The sequence below is a fragment of the Symsagittifera roscoffensis genome, chromosome 7 (genome assembly GCF_963678635.1).
Source record: "Symsagittifera roscoffensis chromosome 7, txSymRosc1.1, whole genome shotgun sequence".
Classification (NCBI taxonomy): Eukaryota; Metazoa; Xenacoelomorpha; order Acoela; family Convolutidae; genus Symsagittifera; species Symsagittifera roscoffensis.
The window spans coordinates 812994-837178 of record NC_087068.1 but is presented as its reverse complement, the minus strand read 5'-3'; the positions used below and the strand labels follow the sequence as shown (position 1 = coordinate 837178).

The following is a 24185-nucleotide window of genomic DNA, read 5'->3' as shown; positions in this document are numbered from 1 at the left end:
TGATAGGTAATCTTAAATTTATAGTTGACTTCATCTTATATACACAGATCATGCTTAATAAAATGTCGAATTTCATATCAAAAGATTCAGGATTACACGAGGAAGTGAAATATAATAAAGCAAGCTATCTAACACTGAAAAGATTATCCATCATATACATCGTAAGAAATGAATTAAGTTACCATTCTGGAATAAACAGATACCACTGATAAGAATTGAATTTTTTGCAGACAGGGAAATTCTGTTGTTGATTTGATTCAATTGAACATTTCCTATTTCATTTTCTAGATTTCATCATGAATTAGGCCCTGGGTTGTAAGTGAACAATTACTTCCTTTGATATAAATGCACAAATGTTGTCTTCTCAATTTCTTTCCAACAAGCGAACTTTGCTCTGCAATTGTTATTGCTACTCAGATTTACCAGTACTATGTAAACCTACTTGTCATATTTCACACTTGCATTCAGTCCAATCGAGTTTGAAGATTTACTTGTTTAATTCTGACTTGAATAGTTACATTTAATGTTCAATTATCTGCGAGTATTGTGAAATAGTTCTCGTGTTCATTTCATCTGTTGGCCTCACTGTTGGTATCATTTAGGCTCTGTGGGAGATGGACTCTACGTTCTGTGCTACTCCTGTGCGACCACAATCTGCTTGTCTCCGAACACTGGGTTCTGGGCAGTGGAGAGAATGGTGACGACGTAGAGGGAGACGAGCAGCACCAGCACTAGGAAGGCCAGTCCCACCACTCCCCCCTTGCCCAGTCTGTCGTCACAGTCCACACCGTCTGAGAAGCCAGTCCTCAATGCTGGCGCCTCTCCAGCTGTCCCGTTGAAGATGAGATTCACGTCAAACTACAAAGCGGGCAAGTGAACAAACACAACACAGCACAACACACTCATACATCGGCTACTCACCTACAATACCATCCTTTGTATATCAAACATAATCACACAACACACTCAGACAACAGCTACTCTCCTACAAAACCATCCTTTGTATATCACAAACATAATCACTCATACAATACACTCATACAACAGCTACTCTCCTACAAAACCATCCTTCGTTTATCACAAACATAATCACACAACACACTCATACAACAGCTACTCTCCTACAATACCATCCTTTGTATATCACAAACATAATCACTCATACAATACACTCATACAACAGCTACTCTCCTACAATACCATCCTTTGTATATCACAAACATAATCACACAACACACTCATACAACAGCTACTCTCCTACAATACCATCCTTCGTTTATCACAAACATAATCACACAACACACTCATACAACAGCTACTCTCCTACAATACCATCCTTCGTTTATCACAAACATAATCACACAACACACTCATACAACAGCTACTCTCCTACAATACCATCCTTCGTTTATCACAAACATAATCACAACACACTCATACAACAGCTACTCTCCTACAATACCATCCTTCGTATATCATAAACATAATCACACAACACACTCATAAAACAGCTACTCTCCTACAATACCATCCTTCGTATATCACAAACATAATCACACAACACACTCATACAACAGCTACTCTCCTACAATACCATCCTTCGTATATCACAAACATAATCACACAACACACTCCTACGACATCTACTCTCCTACAATACCATCCTTTGTATATCACAAACATAATCACTCATACAACAGCTACTCTCCTACAATACCATCCTTCGTATCACAAACATAATCACACAACACACTCATACAACAGCTACTCTCCTACAATACCATCCGTCGTTTATCACAAACATAATCACACAACACACTCCTACGACATCTACTCTCCTACAATACCATCCTTTGTATATCACAAACATAATCACTCATACAACAGCTACTCTCCTACAATACCATCCTTCGTATATCACAAACATAATCACACAACACACTCATACAACAGCTACTCTCCTACAATACCATCCTTCGTATATCACAAACATAATCACACAACACACTCCTACGACATCTACTCTCCTACAATACCATCCTTTGTATATCACAAACATAATCACTCATACAACAGCTACTCTCCTACAATACCATCCTTCGTATATCACAAACATAATCACTCATACAACAGCTACTCTCCTACAATACCATCCTTCGTTTATCACAAACATAATCACACAACACACTCATACAACAGCTACTCTCCTACAATACCATCCTTCGTATATCACAAACATAATCACACAACACACTCCTACGACATCTACTCTCCTACAAAACCATCCTTTGTATATCACAAACATAATCACTCATACAACAGCTACTCTCCTACAATACCATCCTTCGTATATCACAAACATAATCACACAACACACTCCTACGACATCTACTCTCCTACAATACCATCCTTTGTATATCACAAACATAATCACTCATACAACAGCTACTCTCCTACAATACCATCCTTCGTATATCACAAACATAATCACTCATACAACAGCTACTCTCCTACAATACCATCCTTCGTTTATCACAAACATAATCACACAACACACTCATACAACAGCTACTCTCCTACAATACCATCCTTCGTTTATCACAAACATAATCACACAACACACTCATACAACAGCTACTCTCCTACAATACCATCCTTCGTATATCACAAACATAATCACACAACACACTCATACAACAGCTACTCTCCTACAATACCATCCTTCGTATATCACAAATATAATCACACAACACACTCATACAACAGCTACTCTCCTACAATACCATCCTTCGTATATCACAAACATAATCACACAACACACTCCGACGACATCTACTCTCCTACAATACCATCCTTCGTATATCACAAACATAATCACTCATACAACAGCTACTCTCCTACAATACCATCCTTTGTATATCACAAACATAATCACTCATACAACAGCTACTCTCCTACAATACCATCTTTCGTATATCACAAACATAATCACTCATACAACAGCTACTCTCCTACAATACCATCCTTCGTATATCACAAACATAATCACTCATACAACAGCTACTCTCCTACAATACCATCCTTTGTATATCACAAACATAATCACTCATACAACAGCTACTCTCCTACAATACCATCTTTCGTATATCACAAACATAATCTAGTCCAAATAGCTAACTTCTACTCTCTACTTTTTGGGAACCAACTTTCAGAACCTAAACTAAGCTTTCAAAGCCCCCTTCTGCTAAATTAAGCTGGCAATTCTTTTTTTGAAGAGACATGATGCAAAATGTGATTCCAATTGCCTCATACGGGAAAATAATTTTGAGAAAACTAGAGAGAACACGAGAAATCCGCGGTTTGTGGACAGAGCCAAGCCCACCTGTAGATTCTGGAAGAGAAGCGAGGCCGATCGCCCTTTGATGTCATCCCTGGGTTGCATGGGCCAGATGTCTGGCGACTGACATGCGTAGGACTTGTCTCTTGGGGCGGCTATGTACCCGTTAGTCAGAGGATAGGAGTGCTCTTTGGAGCTGAACGTGAAAGAGAGTGTGAGATTCTCTGCATACCAGTACTTGAACCACTTGTTGTTCTCGGAGGGTCCGAATCTCCAGGTGTCAATCACCATGCTACACATCGAAAAACATTCATACAATTGAAAAGAGCCATCAACAAGACAATGCTCAAACGTTTCTGTCATTAAGTGTCTTGATTTTACTTAGACATTATCACTGTGTCATTCTAAAAGTGCTGGTTTAAAAAGACATTATCACTTATGATTATGATGTGTCATAAAGTGTCTTGCTTTTACTTAGACATTATCACTATGTCATTCTAAGAATGCCGGTTTAAAAATTACAAGTGAGAATGCTATACCTTATCTGAATATTGGAGATGCCCAGCGTATCAATTGTCTCATTGGTCTTCATCGTTACCCTAAAATGCAGAAGATTCGTTCGCCCCTTGATCAACTAGCACGACAAAATGAGTAATTAAAATTTAAGTTGAACAAATCCACTTGAAAATCAATAACAACGTGGCAATAATTTTTGGTCGCTTGTGTTAAACGAGATTTAAAATAAACCGCTTAAACTACAATGAGAGATAGAATTTTTTAAAAAGCTTTCGGAAAGTAAACATTGCCGACAGGCAGTGGGGAAATTGCCAAAAAAACTAAATGAAACTGGAAAATCTGAAAATTGAAATCCCCGTTGTAACTAAAAGTACGTCAGTAATTTTGGAGCCATTTGCAAAGTTTGAGAATTTGAAATGAAGTTCAGCAGAAACGCAAAGCCAAAGTGTCGAAGACCATTTTCTCAAACCGAAGAAGAGAGATGAATTGAAAAAGTGATTTCAGTTTGATCATTGACACCTAAATGTTTTTACTAATACGTAAAGGTTCACTTCTCTCACTGACACTTAAGACACAGGCTAACTGGCAATTCGCAAAAACAGTCAAAATGCAATCGAAGGAGCGGCGGTGAAAATGTTTCAGAAAACCATCGACTCATCCAACAAAATTGGAACAACGTCTCAAATAAAAATTTATTTAATCATTTCATAGACCTCAGCATTTGAAACACTTGCTCTGCATTTAGCCCATATAGCTTGTTATAGAGTATTTCTATCGTGTGGTTCCTGTATAAGGAATCCCTATCCGTGCACATTCACGTTCCGAGTTGCTCTAACTTCCGAGCTGAGTTATATAGCCAGATAAGGCAATCAAGGTATATTATTAGTTACGACTGAATCTTAATAAATAATCTGACGACAATTAGAGCACGCATAACAAATCGTGACATACACGTCACTAGTATGACCTGAAGGTCGCAGTCTATTGCGTAGCCTTCAAGGCCGAATATAAATAATGCTCCATAAGTAACTTACTATGGCATTTATAAATAGTATAACGGATGTAAAAATATATAATCAGGACGGATAATATTTCCCCGTTTGTAAGAAAAAGAGTTTTTAGTTTTGTTGCTGAGTTTATTCTATTGACATATCCTCTCTTTGTCTCGTCTCTTGAACATTAGTTTGTTCTCTGGAACTTATTTCGCCACCCTCCTCGTTTTTGTTGGTGTCTCTTTCCGTTGTTACTTTTTCGACCCTGCTGGAGTCACTGCTCGTGGCAATGCTTATCAACTCGGTGGTCTTTGGTTTTTCTATTGTCTTTAAAAACTGGAGGCACGCCACCACTTGTTCTTTCTTCTCACTCTCCTTCTCTTTTGTGATTGTTCCCATCAATGCTCTCAAGAGAGATTGCTTCTTGGCTTGGTGTTGGTTGTGGGGTTTGCTTCTTCTTTATCCCCACCTGCATTATTGGTATCGCATTAGCAAAATTCGAGGACAGTGTGCTGGTTCTTGCCCGAGTTGACGTTCTGGTTGGTGGGGGTGTTTTCTGGGTATCCCACTTTTACTTGTTTGATTCATGAATTCCCTCTTCCCTTGAGGTGAAAGATACTTCGTAGTCCAAGGCTGAGGATGCAGAGATATTGAACTGTATACCCCTTGCTTTTGGTAGCCCTCCCGTTCTTCTTCCGTGTTGTCGTGTAGCTGTTTTGTGGTCGTTGCCTGTTATTGGTCGTGTGCCCGTTGGTCTTCGGTGTCCTCGGCCTCTTTTTGTTTCGTTGTTGCTGATTCGATTGGTTTTTCTTTTGCGCTGGTCTTTTTGTATTGCCCCCCCCCCCTGTTTCTATAAACATGGGATGTCTTGGTGCCTCCGGATTTTCAATGTCTAAAAACCGGTAACTCTTGTTATAAATTGCGGACTTATACGCATCGAAGTCACTCAGTTGCGTTGGTCTACAGTAACAATACAGTTTTGAACTTGGGACGAATGCAAAACCACTAGTTCATAATAGCCTAGGCTGTTTCCCGAACGTTTGGACCCATGCTGTATGCGGCGTAGAAGTTAGAATGTGTCTTGTATTTCTATTGAAATTGTTTGATGTTCTTTACCTTTTGCGCTATCCTCACCGTCTTTCGCACTATTTTTTCTCTCAAATTTTTGTCCGGTGTTGTTTCTACTTTTCCAGCATATTTCGAATACCTAGTTTCAATTTTTTAAGCTGCGCACCTTGTTTCTCCGTCATGTCTCTGTCGAGGTTGATTATCTCCAGATGTGTTTCTCAAATTTCTCGACTACGATTGTTTACGACCCCCTCTTCTGAACATGCGCTCATGTTAAGTATTTGTTCGTTCTCGTGATAGTGGCGGTCTCTCGAGTCTCTTTTTGTCTAAACACTTTGCTTATTAAAAATTTCCAGCTTAAGTTATTTTGGTTACTTGTAGTGGCTAAGTTTGATGTTATTGTGTTGGGTTTCTTACCCATGTGCATTTCAAACGGTGAAAACTTGGTTCCAGGAGGTGGGTTTATTCTTAGTGTTTTGATTAGCTGCGCTACGTCCGATGGCAATTTATAAGGTGAGTTGTTTGGATCAATTATCATTACACCTAATCGTGTTTTGAGAGTCTATGTTAGCCTTTCGACAAGTCCTATTACTCTGTGATAATCTACTGGTGCAAAAAGTAGTTTGATATTGTTATATTTGCAGTAGACTTGGAATTTTTTAGCTGGAAATTTTTGTGCTTGATCACATCTAATTTGCCTGGCAACCCCTTTATTTATGTATCTTTGCATGGATTTGATGGCCGTGTCCACCGTAGTATTTGTGACTACCTTAGTAGTTTGGTCTTTCGAAAATCTATCAATTGCAACAAGTAGATAAGCGTCTTTGTTTAGTTCATCTGGCATCGGACGACAAAATCTAATTCGACTTCCTCGTTCGGTTCTACCATTTTTTCATTCCGCATGGTGCTTTTTTTCCTATTACCGACTTAAGATTTTCACCTTATTCTCTGCATTGTTTGCAGTCCTGTCCCAATGCGACTATTCCTCTGAACAAGCGGGAACCAGATGTCTTCCGCGATATGTAGCATCGCATCTGTCCCTTGGTGTGTCAGGTGCACGGTATCCAGTACCGTGTCTCGCAATTGGGTTGGAATCACCACTCGGTCATCAATTATCAGGCATTCGTCTCGCATTAGCCGCTTCTTTATGTTGCAGAAGAAGGTGCCGTAGGCTTGTTTAATAGAACCCCGATCCTTTTCTTTGATAAAGTGCATCAAGGGTCTGAGGTATTTGTCCCGCCTGGATGCTGGCGCGATGAACCTGTGTCCCAGTGCCTTGCTGAGTTTCCTTCTGTACAATGGGGCATCATCGTCCTCTGTCATAGTCCCCTGCGCCGTTGTCTGTTTGGGCGATGTTTCTGTGTCTATCGATAACACCAGTTGTTGCGTCTCTATTTCTTGACTTCTACGTGACACGCTTATTTCGGGTTCGATGGGGGTTAAATGCAAATCTGTTTTTCAAATGTCGCTGTTTTGAAAATAATTTATTATAAATAATTTAATATGCAAGCGATTATAAAATCTTTTGAATTGGTGAAAAAGCGCTTCAAGCTAAAAATTTTATTAGCCTTTTGCTATTCATGTAAAATTTTAGATTTGCAAAAAGAATTTAACGTCTCAAAACCAATTTATTGCAGACGTCAAATTTGCTTTTGTCGTCTAATTTCCTAGCCACCAATAATTTCGGCCTTTCAAAAAGGTTTCATAAAGTTTACATTAACGTTTTAAAAAACATTTATAATAAATATTTTGATATGCAATGGGATTATAAACTCTTTGTTTTGGTGAAAGTTGGCTTCAAGCAATAAATTTTGTTAGTCCTTTGCTATTCGTCCAAAATGCTAGATTTGCAAAACGAATTTAACGTCTAAATTCCGTTTTACTGGACCCGTCTAATTTGCTTGTCGTCTAATTTCTAACCACCATATTTTCAGCTTTACACATCAAAAAATGCAATGCTCCAGTCGACAATTGGCCAGGATAACAAATAAGTTCGCGGAATTGCAAATTAACAAAAAAGCGCGTGGTTAATCTAAATTATTAAGGCTGTCGATAGTTAAAGCTATTTTATACCACCACCAGGCGTTACCAAATTCCAATTTAATTTAGTCAATTTTGAAAACATTCGCTGGCTCTTTATGGCTCAGAGAATTGAATGGAGCAAAAAAAAGAAAATAGATGATTGTATAACAAAAATAAAGCCTTTTACGTGAAGCTTGTGTTGCCGGTGGGGCATTTGTCGCCAGTCATATCGGTGTACCAGCCGCTGATATTCTGGGGCTTGGGCTGTTTTCCATCTTTGCTTTTCCATTCATTTCCCAGAGCGAGAAAATAGATTTTATCGCAGTTCATCAGGAAACAGTTATTCATGATGTAGATTGATTCATTTGAGGCCCTCGGGGCAGCCGATCGACGCTTGATCACATGTCTGGGTTCTACCTGGCTCACTGCAGCTTTGAATGTTGACCGAATAACATACACCGTATTTTCATCACTCTTGGCAAGGCTTCCCAGAGTTGATTTCAGCTTCAGATCTAATCAAATTAAAGAACATAGCCAAGAGACAGTTGGAAACCTGTCAATGAAATCACAGAAACCCAAAAAGACTATCGATTTTTTTAAAAACATATCAATTTACGAAGAAAAAACTATGACTCTTTGTGATTGACTTCTTTTATTGATAAAAATTAACCCGATTAGAAAAAACTGGGTTAACGGGTAATTTTTTTTATTCCTCTCGTAAATACCTAGCATGACAAAATAACCTACAGAGAAGGAGGCAAAAGTCGCAGAAAAATGTCGCAACAAATGAACTACCGAAACTTCCAACTTTTTCTCTGGATTTTAACTCAATTAAAATTCAAAACATTCATTCACAAATTGATTGAGCTTACCAATGTCGTTGGCTGCGTTCTCTGAATTTCTGAAACAAAATGAACAATTTGTTACCTGTCTATTAGCACCTGTTTATGAGATTCTGCTTTATTATTGCCTGGAAAAATCAACATGTCCGTTATTATATAGATTAACCAAACAAAAAAACATCATTTTTTTCCGACAGATGCGACTTGTACTCAAGGACACGAATTGAAATGGAGGCAAAAATTGGAAAATGTATTGAGGTGTGAATTATATTTGGCGCCCAATGAAGGATAGTAACCGATCAACTGAGAGTGGAATGTATCGTGTGTCACACAAGGGCGTCTTCTGCCCCCCACCCCCACTCCCCTTGTAGCTCATCAGTCGCTGCCAATCCGCCTTCATCAGCACACCCTGAATTATCACAAATTAACCTCTTGTTTCGTCCCAACACAACTTCTTCAAAACATGAACAAAATAAAGGAAAGGACACGCTCCCTCCAAAAGGGTGGCTTTCAATCTGCCCATCGCTCATCCGCTTGTCACTATTTTCAATTGAATTTGTTAAATATTTGTAATGATCAAATCAAAACAAATACAAGAGAAACAAACACAATATATCTTTCTTTAGGAACAATTTTATCCACCAGAGAAAGGAGCACCATACGAGATATTCAAACTATTGCTCAGAACTGCTATTAGGTCCGTGGTTCTGACCGATGCAATTTTTTGGCATTTTTCGCGGAGTATTGCTTAATACAACGCAAACAAATTACGGTGAAGCTCGAACCACAGACCTTCCGACAGAGAACAGGTAACTTACAGCCAGTCCCGCTCGCAAAAAAATGAACTGAAAAATACTCATTCAGAAAATTAATGGTATCATATAATTTTTGAAGCACTATGATTGCTCGTTTGTTAGGGATTTTGTTCATCATTTTGCGTATGACAGTTGAAAGTTCTGAACTGCTTCGGTTAACTTTGAAGTCATAAAACTTAGATTGTTCAGCGCTAGCGAGCTCTCTATGCTAGAATTTATACCTTCAGAGACGGCATGAGGGAATTTTGTTGAGCCAGAGAAGCCAGGTCATCCAGGGAAATCTAAAAGACAACAACCACGTACAGAAAAGGGAAAGATACAATTCGAAAGGCGTACATGGCCTTCACAAAGCATGAGCAAACGCACTGCATGCTTCCATAATAGAGCTGCGACAAATGAGTGTTATTTCAAACTACAATTTGATACTTTTGAAAGCAACCATTTATGATTTATTATTTGGCCAAACTACGTCAACTTAACTGTGGCTTTCTTTATTTGTTTCGACAACAATCAATTTGACTTGCAAAGCAACTAACTTGCGTATCGAAAACAACAACAGCACATTTTCCGCATTGGGGCGCGATGACTTTGTGGTTGAAATCTTCATCCGACAGTTGATCTCCTAGTGTGAACTTGGGCATATTCTGGGCACACTGCTCGCTGAAACAATCACAATAATGAGAGTACTCCAATTAGTCGCATACAGTTCAAAAGTAGAGCCTAAAGCTTAACAAACCTTGCGAATAAATGTAAACAGCCAACATTAGAAAAATGAAGGAGAGTTTCTAGAATTGGTTATTATATTCTTTATTTTGGATGTGGGTTTTTGGGTGCAGGCAACATTGTTTCGGTAGCATATCCCACTATACCCATCAGATAATGATGGGTTGTATAATTCGGTCTGTTTCTACACCGCCTCTTTTATATCTAGGGGGTAACAAATGTCTGGTATAAAGAATGAGGACATCCGGGTGGATAATAAGAGAGATGCAATATATTTTTAACTTTACGAATACCTATCAACACAAATACAAAAAGTCATCTACGTATAAAATCAGGTAAAATCGAATGAGTTTTGCTGTCCAGAATATCATCCAGCAAACTCATCGGAGAGTCTATCAGCGAAGACTCTAAGCCATCATTATCTTCATTTTTAGTGACGTCCAATAGTAAGAAGCAGTTGCTATTGTTGCTGCTTTCATTTTTCGGATGCGCCTTACTTTTTTCTAAGTGCACAATTAAGTCACTAGACTCGGAAGTGTTTGTATTTCCAGTTACGCATGATTTCTTTTCTTTAGCAGATTTGCTGTCTGCTTTTGCAAATTTGGGAGAAATGTTCAAATTTCTAGTTAGTTTAAAGCTTTGAATGCGCTGAGTATTCGTAGGTTGTGATGGTAAGTCGTGATTTTTCTTGGAAGCGTTCGTGATATGCCTGAATAAGCAATTAGACCCACGCGGACAAAACTTGTTTTGTAGAAACTCTTGGCACACAGAAAATCTATTCGACCGTGAAATATGGCTGTAACTGCAATTAGGCTTAGTGCAACTGCCTTGTAAGAAAAACTTGCAAACTTCTGTTTTTCGTGAATCGGGTCTCTTCCTTGCCAAGATTTTGTTTTTGTAATGATTACACAAACTTGATTCAATTCTGTTGTCTTTTCTAAATACGGACATGCTCGTTTTCGCAGCAGCATTTCTTGAAAATCTCATTGTTTAAAATATACACAAAACAGGAGACTGAAAAAAAAAAGATTAGAAGAATTAGATCTACAAGGCTAAATTAGTTCTACCGATTGTATAGCAGTAGTAGATAATTAAATCTACTTCTAGCGGAGACCGCCCTACTAGCATCTGTGTCGATAAGCATGTTCATGTAAACAATTGTAGTGTTAATCCCGCCACTTTGACGCACGTGTCAAAAACATTACTTATAACATTAAGCCATTCCAGTAAGCAGGGTGTCGGCAAAAGACTTCAACAACCTTCACTCAACGTCTACGACCAAGCCTACAGCGACCTGCTCAGCACCAACCAATTAACAAGCATATTCAGCCAGCCGAACAAATAATCACAACAACAGCTCCAACATTCAAGGGAAACTACAGCAACATCAGCCTGGACACAAGGAGCCACGAAAAGATCTTTGCCCGGATAAAAGCAGAAGATTTATTTCTCAAGAGAAACTGGTTATTAACAACTAAGCATCAAATATATACAACAAAACCCTCTGAGAGGACAGCCAACGAACCCACATGGGTTGCCCACGACTGCCCTTTACACAAAATCGACATGAGCACACTTAACATTCAATTTATTAGCCCGTAACAGAAACAATTAAATAAGAAATTGAATAAGTTAAAAGTATTTTGGTAATAATTATTCAGGTTAGACCTAATTTTCATTTTCTCGCAATTGCCGGCCGTCTGAGCAATCCGATCAAGTATGGTTTAGTTTATGTCACAAGATAAAACTTTCCCCAAAACTCGGAAGTTACCAACACCTGATAGCGATGAACCACAAGGAACAATTTCATCATGCCAGAGATCTACAACTCTGCTTCAACTACCTCCGCCACCTCAAGTTTGCCGATCAACTCAGACATGTAGGACAGATGGATGCACCAAGAAACACCACACTCTACTACACATCAAATGCAACTCAACAAGATGTAAAGATACTACAATTAGAAACGCCAACTAACACGATGATGCATCGAATTGCACCTTCAGCTCAAAAAATGGAAATCGACTCGCCACATCCCTACATTGCCAATGACGATTTCCCATGACAATCAAGTAGTACATGCCTTAGGTTTGACTGAAACCGGATCTCAAGTTAAACTACTTGATTCAGCTTAATCAAGCGCTGACTTCATACGACACCGCTTTTGACAAGAAGACTATAACAATTAGACCCAACAAGCATCGACTGCAGATTTTTCAACTGAACGACATCGATTTTGACCCTGAGCTTGTCAACGCCATCTGCCCAAGGAATTAAGTTTTCATTTGATCAAATTTTCATTGGAACACTGCCTTCAAAGGAAACTGGACTCATCATAAGATGCGACTTCGCCGAGCTAGTGACACCAACAGAAGCTATCTCATTAGGACATTATATACCGATCGGATGGAAAACTCCTTTAGGATGGCTTTTAGGACACAATGCAGCTAAACAACGACGCCAACACCATTCACTTCAAATCGGACAGTTTGCTCTTTCGACGAGAAGTCGAATAGATGAAGATGGAAGCCGAACGAATTTCAGTGCACAAACGCAGCCGTCTTGGACCCGTCACCTAACCAATGGACACTAAGTTGGAATGCTTTGGAAACGCGACCGACATTTGCCAAACAACCGATGGCTTGCCAACAAGTATATCCAGTCTTCTACAGCGAATACGAGGAAACCCGGCCATGAAAGCCAAATACCAGGAGGACATCAACACGGAATTTCAGAAAGGGTTCATCATCATCGAAGTAGATAAGCCACGGACAACGCGACAGGAAAAAAGTATTCGCCTCACATTGGAGGCTCTTGGAAAAGATTGGTGGCAAACATGTTAAGGGTCTTGTGCCTAGTGTTGGTCTTAGGCGGACAAAAGTTTATTTTGAAAACCAGCTCCCATCAACAGCAACTTCATCAAGGGCAACAGGCCAAAAAGCAGCAGAAGCTCAGACGATTCACCATCAGACCCATCAATTTTTAAATTGATTTCGAACAACTCTGACTACGACTACTACTATTGACGACAACCGACTTGCCTTTTACACAACCGACTTTATTTAAAACCTGCATGTGGGCACGGCTATGTTTCCGCCACTTTGACGCACATGTCAAAATTATTACTCATAACATTGAAAACTTGACAGAAATTAAAAAGACAAAACCAATCATCTCAGCAAACAGGTCCAGACATTCAGCTAAGTAACTTTTTTGTTTTTCATGGACTTTAGACTTTATGAAACGACCCATGTTCGGAAATGTTTCGGATTTGGATTGTACTTAGGATTCGGTACGGTTTACTGTCCCCCAACCTTCACTGTCCCCCTAAAAATTCTCCTGCCTTTATTAAAACTCATGTTGCCTTTAGTGAACTAGTCCAGGACAAGTTTGAAGACTATTCTTTTGATAACTCCAATTTGCTTAATGACCAGCGTAAATTTGGCCGAATTTTTAATAAGAAGAAAGTGATATTTTACTTTCCCTAAAAGTGATTTCAGAGATTATGAGAATTTTGGCCAAATTTATTATGCTCCGATTGCACACAGAATTGAAGCAATTATCGCATGCTAATCAGCACACATGCTAATCGCTACGCTGTATTTTCTAGCCGATAGTTTTATCGTATCAGTGGAAAGAACAAATTTTTAAAAATATATATAAAAACCGATAAAAAAAAACAATAATGCAAATCATTTGGTGCGCAAGTAAAATACATCAATTATTCCAAAGTACTTAGAGACTAGTTGGCAAATAATACGAGCGAAGAAAATAACACGAGCGAACGTGAAAACTAAAAAAGAAATGCATTCCGCTAAAAAAAAAACTCTGTTCATGAAATGTTTGACAGTCTGGGAGTCTTATGCAGTAAGCGGACCAAAAACCAAAATTGAAACAAATTTAAAACTAAAACTGGGAATTAGCCAATCATATTCCGGCAGCCAGTCAGGCATTTTGATACACACTAAGGCAGATAAGTTTACATGTAAAATGGCTTCACCTAAACCACATTGAGCAACCTACGCATTTGTTCGCGTGATCACGAAAAAAACTTACAATCATCGCGAAAAAAGCTCTAGATGGATCTATTCATGAGCCTATGAGCTCTCTAGTTTTAAATTTGCAAAACACGCAAAAATTGCACCCTTTGGCGTGCCCCTTGATCTTCCTTTGTAAGTTATGTAATAAGAGGTTTAATTGTATGTTGATAAGGAGTTTCCAATATAACTCAATATAGACCGTTCTCACTATTTTCTTTTTTGGGCCGTTTTGTTCATAAGACCCTATCTGGTGACAGAGGTTTGGAGACCAGGTTTTAAATTACAGCAAGTGCGAGTTTGAGTTTCACAAGAAGAGAACCAATCTTTTAGAAGACCAACGTATCTAAAACTGACGCATTATTGATTGACAGACTTTAAAAAGACGCTTTCTTGTGCCAAGCTTCCCTAATTAAGTCAATTATTTCACAATTTGTCAACAAAACTATCAACTTCAAAAACACAACAGTCTAAATTAGCGGCAAACAAAGATTTACGCACACAATAACACTCGTGTTGAATTGAAACGCAGCGGAGCAAGCGGTCGCTAATCGCCAATGCCGCGTTTGAAGTTAGCTATCAAACTTTATAATTGTTCTGATTTTGCTAAAAAACCAGTCTGCTAAAAAACCGGTCTGCTAAAATCCCTAGCACCGTGATGTATATTTGATTGACAGACTCAAAAAGACGCTGAGTCTGGGGCCAAGCTTCCCCAATTAAGACCATTATCTCACAATTTGTCAACAAAACTATCGGGGAGGATTCTCATGCTTGAAGGGCCGAATGCTTGAAAAATTTCAACCAATCAAAATCGCTAAGCGTTTCTATTGGTATAATGCCTTTCTCACAGAATCGAAGTCAATATTAACAGAAAATGTATAAAATCAGTGGAAAATAATCAAAAATATTACAAATTGCGGGTCACAACTGCAATACTATTCAGATAATCATCAAATGAGGTCAAAATCATAAGAAATTTTCAGTAGTGAAAACTTATCTGCTTATTATCGGGGCAATAAAACAGTGCCGAAGTACAAAAGTGCCGAAAATGAAAGTGTTCAACAGTGCCGAAAATTGATGATTTTCGGCACTGTTGAACAATAAAATCATTTTCTGCACTGTTGTACTTCGGCACTGTTGTGCTGCACTTAGAGGGGCGTTCAACAGTGCCGAAGTACAAGAGTGCCGAAAATAATATTATAGTTCAACAGTGCCAAAAATCATCAAATTTCGGCACTGTTGAAGGCTTTTTCAACTCGGCACTGTTGTACTTCGGCACAGTTGAACGCCCCTTCTTATCTAATCGGTCAATAACTACACTAATGGCCTGGATTTATTTTCTTACTTTGAGATTTTGGATACTCAATTCTGATTGGCTGAAAGATAGCTAAAATTAATTTCAAGCATTCGGTCCGTCAAGTGTGATGGACGCCACCAAACTATCAACTTTACAAACTCAGCAGTCTAAATTAGCGGCAAAACAAAGATTTACGCGCACAATAACACTGGTGTGGAATTCAAGCACAGGGAAGCAAGCGGTCGCTAATCGCCAATGCCGCGTTTGAAGTTAGCTTTCATAATTTATAATTGTTCTGAGTTTGCTAAAAAACCAGTCTGCTAAAAAACCGGTCTACTGAAATCCCTAGCACCGTGATGGATATTTGATTGACAGACTCAAAAGACGCTCAGTCTGGGGCCAAGTTTCCCCAATTAAGACAATTATTTCACAATTTGTCAACAAAACTATCGGGGAGGATTCTCATGCTTGAAGGACCGAATGCTTGAAAAATTTCAACCAATCGAAATCGCTAAGCATTTCTATTGGCTAAAAGCCTTTCTCACAAAATCGAAGTCAATATTAAGAGAAAATGTATTAAATCAGTGGAAAATAATCAAAAATATTACAAATTGCGGGTTACAACCGCAATACTTTTCAGATAATCATCAAGATCAATGAGGTCAAAATCATAAGAATTTTTCAGTCTTGAAAACTTATCTGCGTATTATCGGGGCAGTACAACAGTGCCGAAGTACAACAGTGCCGAACTACAACAGTGCCGAAAATGAAAGTGTTCAACAGTACAGTGCCGAAAATTGATGATTTTCGGCACTGTTGAACAATAAAATCATTTTCGGCACTGTTGTGCTGCCCTTAGAGGGGCGTTCAACAGTGCCGAAATACAAGAGTGCCGAAAATAATATTATTGTTCAACAGTGCCAAAAATCATCAAATTTCGGCACTGTTGAACGCTTTTTCAATTCGGCACTGTTGTACTTCGGCACAGTTGAACGCCCCTTCTTATCTAATCGGTCAATAACTACACTAATGGCCTGGATTTATTTTCTTACTTTGAGATTTTGAATACTCAATTCTGGTTGGCTGAAAGATGGCTAAAATTAATTTCAAGCATTCGGTCCTTCAAGCATGAGGGACGCCACCAAACTATCAACTTTACAAACTCAACAGTCTAAATTAGCGGCAAAACAAAAATTTACGCGCACAATAACACTCATGTTGAATTCAAGCGCAGCGGAGCAGGCGGTCGCTAATCGCCAATGCCGCGTCTGAAGTTAGCTATCACATTTTATAACTGTTCTCAGTCTGCTGAAAAACTGGTCTGCTAAAATCTCTAGCACCGCAGAAGACAAATTTAAGCACAAGATAAAAACGCTACTGGTTAAGCGCAAGCTATCATGTCAACTTGCCAATGCCACATTTGTTAGCAATTGCTTTGAGCCTGCTAAAAGATCGGTCGGCTAAAATACCTAGCACCTCACAAGAAGTTCGCAATTCTTTCATTTATTTGCTCAAATTTACATTTAGCAAAGAAAAGCGGGTGCTATTGTTATGATGGAATGATCGAATAATGGAAAATTTTGAACCACTCAAAATCGTTAGTCGTTCCTATTTGCTGAATATTTTCCCCCAAAATCCACGTCCTAAATTGACAATTTCGCGAGTTCTTTGAATTTTGAGTATTCAATTCTGATTGGATTCAATTCTGACAAAAAGACTGAAAATTTATTTCCAACAATCGGTCCTCCATCATAAATAAATTTCCAACAATCGGTCCCTCCATCATGAGGGAAGCCACCGAGAAAAGCTCTTCGCAAACAATCGGAGCGCGAAAAGTTTATATAACTAAAACAATATAAGACTTCCAAAATACCTCAAAAACTTATCTATATAGATTCAATTCATTATCTTCGGTACTTTTCGCAACAACGCCGCACTCATTTGAGAAGTATCTACTAAAACCCTCAAACATTCTCTATTTATAAAAATCGCGCAGCAATTTAAGTAGATATAACAACTCAAGCAGCTCAAAAAACAAAGACAATGAAATAGCACAAACATCATGCAATGAAGTTTGCCACGTTCTTTGGAGGCAGTGACTTCAGCCATAAACAAACACCGTTTGTGTTACTGGAAATTAAGAAGCAAATCTGCACACTCCATTCTATTTCGAAACGACCGGAACAAAAAATGAAAACCATTTACCAGTGAACCGGCTTTATTTATGAACTGACCCCCCCCCCCCAAAAAAAAACATATATATTCAGGGAGTTAAGCAGAACTCAGGAGTATGTTATGCAAAACTGATTAACCATATTTTCAATAAAAAAACATTAGACAAACAAAATATACACTATGAAAATCAAGCCAACACAGTTGGACAATTGTCATAAAATTTGTTAGAAATCTTTTTCCAAAACTTGTCAATAATCATGATCATTCCCCTTATTTCATAAAACTTACCCACTTAGAGAAAAATGCGCAATTTTTTGTTCCGATGGAAAATATCGAATACAAAATCCCTTTTCGAACTAATGCATTCACGTTTTTTTACTCAAAACCGTTTTACTGTTATCACAATCGGAGCGATAAAGCAATCACTTGTACATTTATCAAGTTTTGTTATATGACCTTCAGTCAAAAACGTCTCGATTTCTTTTTCGACTTAATCCTGTATGAGAATTGGGATTCTTCTCCCCTTTTCTTGGATTGGACATAGTGAATATTTAAATTTTGAACTTACAATGTGGTTTTTTGAACTTCCTTGCTTTCAAATAAGTTTTTAAATTGAGAGAAAAATTTTTCTTTCCAACCTTCTGACTGCTCGCACATGAGCACGTCAAACCTGGTGAGTTCCTTTGGCGCTGGTTTTTGTGTAGTAACTATTCCCACTTGTCCTTGCAGATCTAGTCCCATGATGCATCTGGTCTTGCATTCTGATACAAGGAAGGTAGCGCCTTTTACCTCCCAGCCCGCCGACCGAAGATTGGTCTTTAGGGCTCCCAGTATACTGATCGGTTGTTTGTTGTAATCAACGAATTTGGTTTGTAAATTCAGTTTTTCTGACGGAATGAATCTTACTTTGTTTGATTTTTCCATAATTTCCTTCGTTGTCGCCCAATTGAGAAATGAAACTGGACTTCCCGTGTCCACTGTTAGTTGTATTAGTTGGTTATCAATTCGTACCATGGCCTTTAGTGATTTTACTCGTTTCAAAGTTGGATCTCGAATCGAGTCTATTTTCTGAACTCGTATCATTTCTGCATTTGAATTGTTCTTCGTTTCATTGATTCGATCTTTCACATATTTTGAAACTCTCTCGTTTTCCGGTTGATAAGTTTGTATCGACATAACTTCAACCTCACTACATGACCCCATTCTTTCACTTATCTGGTCGCATTCCTCTACTGATCCTTCCGAGTCTTCCGCAACTTCGCTTACTTGTTGGGATCTGCACATTTTTGCAAAGTGATTGGGTTTACCACAGTTCTTACAAGTTTTCACCATCGCTGTACAAATTTTCAGATGTCCTTGATCAAATGGCCTTCCACATCTGTTACATGGTTTTGTTTTCGTGCTTTGATTCTTGTTATTATTTTGTCTTTTATTCGATTCCTTTCTGTTTTGATTCTTTGTTGTCCCTGACAAATTTCGAACTGCCATTACAGGTTCTTGTTTTATTCTCACACCCGAAGTGTAATTGTTACTTGATCCTCCTGTAGCCGCCGCATTTGTCTTCTGGAACGCCATTGTGGTTAACTTGCTGTGTTCGAATTTTATCGCCCTTTTCAGAACCTCTTCCGGGTCTAGGGTCTCGAATGTCAACGTTTGTCCTGCAAGGTCATGTTTTTCATTTTTGAAATAAATAAATCACGGAATATTTCATTTTCCAATGTTCCCAGTTCTGATCGGGCTGCTTGTGCAGTCAACGCTGCGTGAAATGATTCCAGAGATTCTCCAGATTCTTGCATTCTCGTAAACAGCTTGTATCGTTCGTATGTTACACATTTCACCTTTTGGAACGAAACTTCTGCCAGTTCTGTAATTTCCCTGAACGTCATTTTCGATATTTCAGCATGTGGGTTCTTTTGTAGGAATCGTTTCTTTCCTTCTGTACCCAAAGAAAAAAATAATCTGGACACCAATTTCTTTTGTACTTCGTTCTAGAAAACATTGTGTCCGACTCGTGGGCCCCTTGTCCTTCTCTCTTCATTCTCCAATAGTACTCTATCCCTTGCGAGCTTGTCTCTAAGAGTCCTTGCGTTCCTCGCATCTTCATTCTCTCCGTCTCGGGGTGTTTCTGGACGAGGGGCTGGTTCCTCTAGCATGTCTTTTGGTTCTTCCAAAATAATCTCTGGGTTCACATTTTCTTTAACCGTAACCGCCATGAGAAATTGTTCGAACCAGATTTTAAATTGCCACGAAGGGTCTAGATTCGCTGACGCCCAAAATACCGGGATTCCCATATCCGTTCTGTTATCTTGAGCTGCGAATCCTGCTGGCTGCGCCATGTGATATACGTTGCGATATAAATTGAAAACAAGTTGTAATTCAATACTGTATTCGGAATATTGAATTTAGGTTTTCTTTTTTCTTTGTTTTTGGTATTAGTTACTGAGATCTAGATCAGTGCTGAAAAACTCTGATCTCTCATTAGTCTCAATGTCATCACACACTGTGACCTTGAGTATACCATAAAAGCAATAAGTAAGCACCGTAGGTTGGTTGTACATACATAAACAATTACTGCTACTGCAGTAGCGGTATGACAGGCAGAAATTCATTCGAAATACACCCCGCGTATTGCAATTAAGTACTGAACTTGGTTAACAAATCATCGAGATCCTAGAAAACTTTACCCTGTTATTGGATAATTATCTAGTCAAAATATCAGAATCCATCAATTCTCGGCGATAACAAAAATAAAGTGAAACTTGTGAAAAAAAAAAAAAACAGTTACAAGAGTTAGAGTTAGCCTTAGAGACAACCAGTAAAGAAAGAGAAAAAATTCCATGCCTCTTGATGGAAGATCTTATCTACCAGGGAAGGAGCATCACCATTCGAACCATCGCGCAGCAATTCAAGTAGATATAACAACTCATGCAGCTCAAAAAACAAAGTCAATGAAATAGCACAAACATCATGCAATGAAGTTTGCCACGTTCTTTGGAGGCAGTGACTTAAGTCATAAACAAACACCGTTTGTGTTACTGGAAACTGAGAACCAAATCTGCATACTCCATATTGTTTCGAAACGCCCGGAACAAAAAACGAAAACCATTTACCAGTGAACCTGCTTTATTTATGAACTGACCCCCCCTCCCAAAAAATAAATATATATTCAGGTAGTTAAGCAGAACTCAGGAGTATGTTACGCAAAACTGATGAATCATATTTTCAATTAAAAAAATTAGACAAACAAATTATACACTATAAAAATTAAGCCAACACAGTTGGAAAATTGTCATAAAGTTTTTTAGAATTCTTTTTTCAAACTTGTCAATAATCTTGATCATTCCCCTCATTTCATAAAACTTAACCACTTAGAGAAAACTGGGCAATTTTTTTGTTCCGATGGAAAATATCGAACACAAAATCACAAAAAACTCGTGAATTGCGCTTCACCTTGGTTGTTTCTGAAAAACTAAGGAGGAAGGACTTTTTTGAGAAGTTGGATTTTTCCCACAGACGTAACTGCTTTGTTATGAGGTTGTAATGTACTTCAGGCTTAAACAGGGGAACTTTTCTCAACCCTTCAAAGTTATTGAGCTCAAAATCTCAGATTTCAGATGGCAGTTTTCGAGACAAGTCGAAAAATTGCAAAAAACGGTCAAAAATCTCAACTCAAAAAAATCGAAAATTTGGCTTTTCCCAAAGTCATAATTTTTGTGTAAGAAAATGTGGGCGAACCACTCAAACAGAGTAGCTTCCCACAACACGTTCTACCCATTGAAACCAAAATCTCAGATTTGGGAGAGTAGTTTTCGAGGAAACTAAAAAAGTTCCCAAAAATGGTCAAAAAATCGAAAATTTGACTTTTTTTGAGGGCCATAATTTTTGTGTAGAAAACTTGGGCGTAGACGCTTGCGCAGGAGATCTTCCCACCAGAACCTGTCCTTTTGATTGAAATCAAAATCTCAGATTTTGGAGGGTAGTTTAGGAGATAATGTAGAAAAAATAAACAAAAATAAGGGTCAAAAATTCGAAAGCTGTAGAAAGTGAGGTAGGTAAAAGAGACAAGGGAATTGAGCAGACATACAGGAAAGTGAGTCGAATTCTCATTGGCACCACGTTTTTGAAAATCGGTTGAGCAGTTTTTGAAAAAAAAAATTATTTTTTTGAAAAAAGGGAAAAAATTTTCCAAATCGTCTCAAAAACAAAGAAAAATAAAAAAACCCGACCCCATACATTTTCACAAAACCTGTTTTTATCAAACAAGAAATTAGCGCAAGCGAGCTCTTTATGCTAGAAAATAGCTGAATCATTTAAAAAGCAGTTCTCGGGAATAAATCATAAGTTGCGCAAAACTGATGAATCATGCTTTGAATTAAAAACAAGTTATGGCAAACTAAGTATACGCAAAAAAATAAAGCCACAGAGAATTAGAAAATGTCATTGCTTTTATTTAAATTCAATTTTCGAATATTGTCAATAATCTTTATCATTCCCACTCAATTCAGAGAACTGACACAACCAGAGAAAACTGGGTGATTTTCTTGTTCCGATGGGAAATCTCGAATACAAATTCACTTGCGAGCTAATTGCATTCACATTGTTTTGCGCCCTTTATACTTTCATAAAAAAATAGATGAGTGCCTATAACCTAAGCCTAGATAAAGGCCTTCATCTCTTCTAAACCTAGATAAAAGCCTTCAAAAACCTATTCATCTCAATAACAATTGAACAATTTTCCCTCAATGAGTCCCGTCATATGCCCCAAAAAATAATAACTAGGCGAGAAAATTCATCTGATATGGTTTTTAATAGAAAAGAAAGGCGACGCTAGACAAGCAACATATTCACATGACATTGACCTCGGATTGCGCTATACTGCGAAGGTGCAAATCTTTTGAAAATTGAGTGTACAGTTACACGACTTCATTTTTTCTTCTGAAAAAGTTGATTAGAATGGTTTTAAATGGAGAAAGTCGAGTACCTCTTACCAATTCCGATCGAAGCTATGATTTTAAATATCTTGTCATTACTTTGTAAAAATGACTACATGTAAACATGCTACTTGTCTCACGATTGGAAAAATTTTCACATACCACTTAAAAATGCTTCGGGAAACACATTCAATTTGGATATCTTCAAGTTTCTGAATTTCTTTTGGTTCGTACTCACAGCGCCAAAAAGTAAAGCTTTTCACAACGCCGAAAAATAAAAAGCTTTTCATAGCGACGAAAATCAAAAAGCTATTCACAGCGCCGAACATTTATTCTTCCAAATTATACATAATTGAAAAGAATATAAATAACTGCGGCAAAAATTTCCGACATCACAGTTCAGTATTCGTTCAAATTTCAGTAAAACAATCATTTTCTGTTTTGTGTTACTCAGAAATGTATTTAAAACAATCATTTTGCGCGGTGAATAGCTATTTAATTTTCGGCGCTGAGAATACCTTTATAATTGTCGGCGTTGTGGATAAATTTGTTATTTACGCCGTTGTGTGGGAATACACCGTTTTTTTACCAGTCAATCATTTAAGTGAGAGTCTTTTTAATTAGAGCACTCAGTGCCATAACTTTCTTAATGCCATAGCTTTCTTAATTAGAGCACTTAACGCTCATTTTTCATACTCTTTCGAGCAATCAAATGGTTTTCATTTTCTGATTTTGGAAAACTAACCTCGTCCATATGACCAATGGAGCATTCAGTGAAGCAGCAGCTGATGCGATCAGCAAAATGAAGACGCTTATCTCAAACATGGCTTTCTAAAACAAAAAAAAATCGTTTAAAATTAAAATGGGCCCTTACATCATGCAACGCTACTTGCACAGGTAATCAGAAGGTCAAAAGTATCATAGTAACCGAGGTTACAGTCATGAGTCCCTTCATCATGTATTCCAGTCAAAATCCTTGGAATTTTCTAGATATGGAAGTGATAATGATAAAAGAAGATGACAAGTGTTTAAGTCCTTTTCAATTAAAATCGATACGGGTTACGTTTCTTCAATAAGAACACGCAACTCGACACGAGATACTATAATATACAAGTGTTACAAATAAAAAAATTTCGTCGAAAGTTATTTTGTCATTTATTGTTCCGAGTACGCAAGCGGCGTTCGCAATCTGTATTGCCAGGGAGATTCTCTGTTTTAAAAAGCTGCCTGCTCTGGGTTCCTCAGTGCATATGCTTAGGTTCTTACAAAGCTTGCTCAAAAAAACTTCTGTGCTGGGGCCGGCCGCGCCCTGAATTTCAAAAGCTAGCGGTTGAAAAAGATATCCATAATTTACAAGATCTTTATACTTGTCAATTTTTCGCTCTTCCGCTTCAGCGGCAGCCGTACCAGGGTTACAAACAGACCCGCAT

General features: G+C 38.2%; 1 protein-coding gene across 1 annotated transcript; it reads right to left on the bottom strand.

The window, feature by feature from the left end:
- On the bottom strand, positions 1-23584 carry LOC134851535 (uncharacterized). The gene is made up of 9 exons (XM_063867665.1): positions 23501-23584; positions 10129-10252; positions 9814-9873; positions 9074-9186; positions 8808-8836; positions 8123-8447; positions 3877-3936; positions 3383-3629; positions 1-858 (listed from the first exon to the last, which is right to left on the bottom strand). The coding sequence occupies exons 1-9, from the start codon at positions 23578-23580 to the stop codon at positions 634-636; spliced, it is 1263 nt and encodes a 420-aa protein (XP_063723735.1). The 5' UTR covers positions 23581-23584; the 3' UTR covers positions 1-633.
- Positions 23585-24185: the final 601 nt, after the last annotated feature.

Bases quoted from the DNA above. Each gene is read 5' to 3' on its own strand.
- LOC134851535 (XM_063867665.1), bottom strand. From the start codon at position 23,580: ATGTTTGAGATAAGCGTCTTCATTTTGCTGATCGCATCAGCTGCTGCT. The intron at 8,448-8,807 runs GTAAGCTCAATC...TAATTTGATTAG, and splicing joins GAACGCAGCCAACGACATTG to ATCTGAAGCTGAAATCAACT. The intron at 3,937-8,122 runs GTAAAAGGCTTT...TCTGCATTTTAG, and splicing joins ACCGGCAACACAAGCTTCAC to GGTAACGATGAAGACCAATG.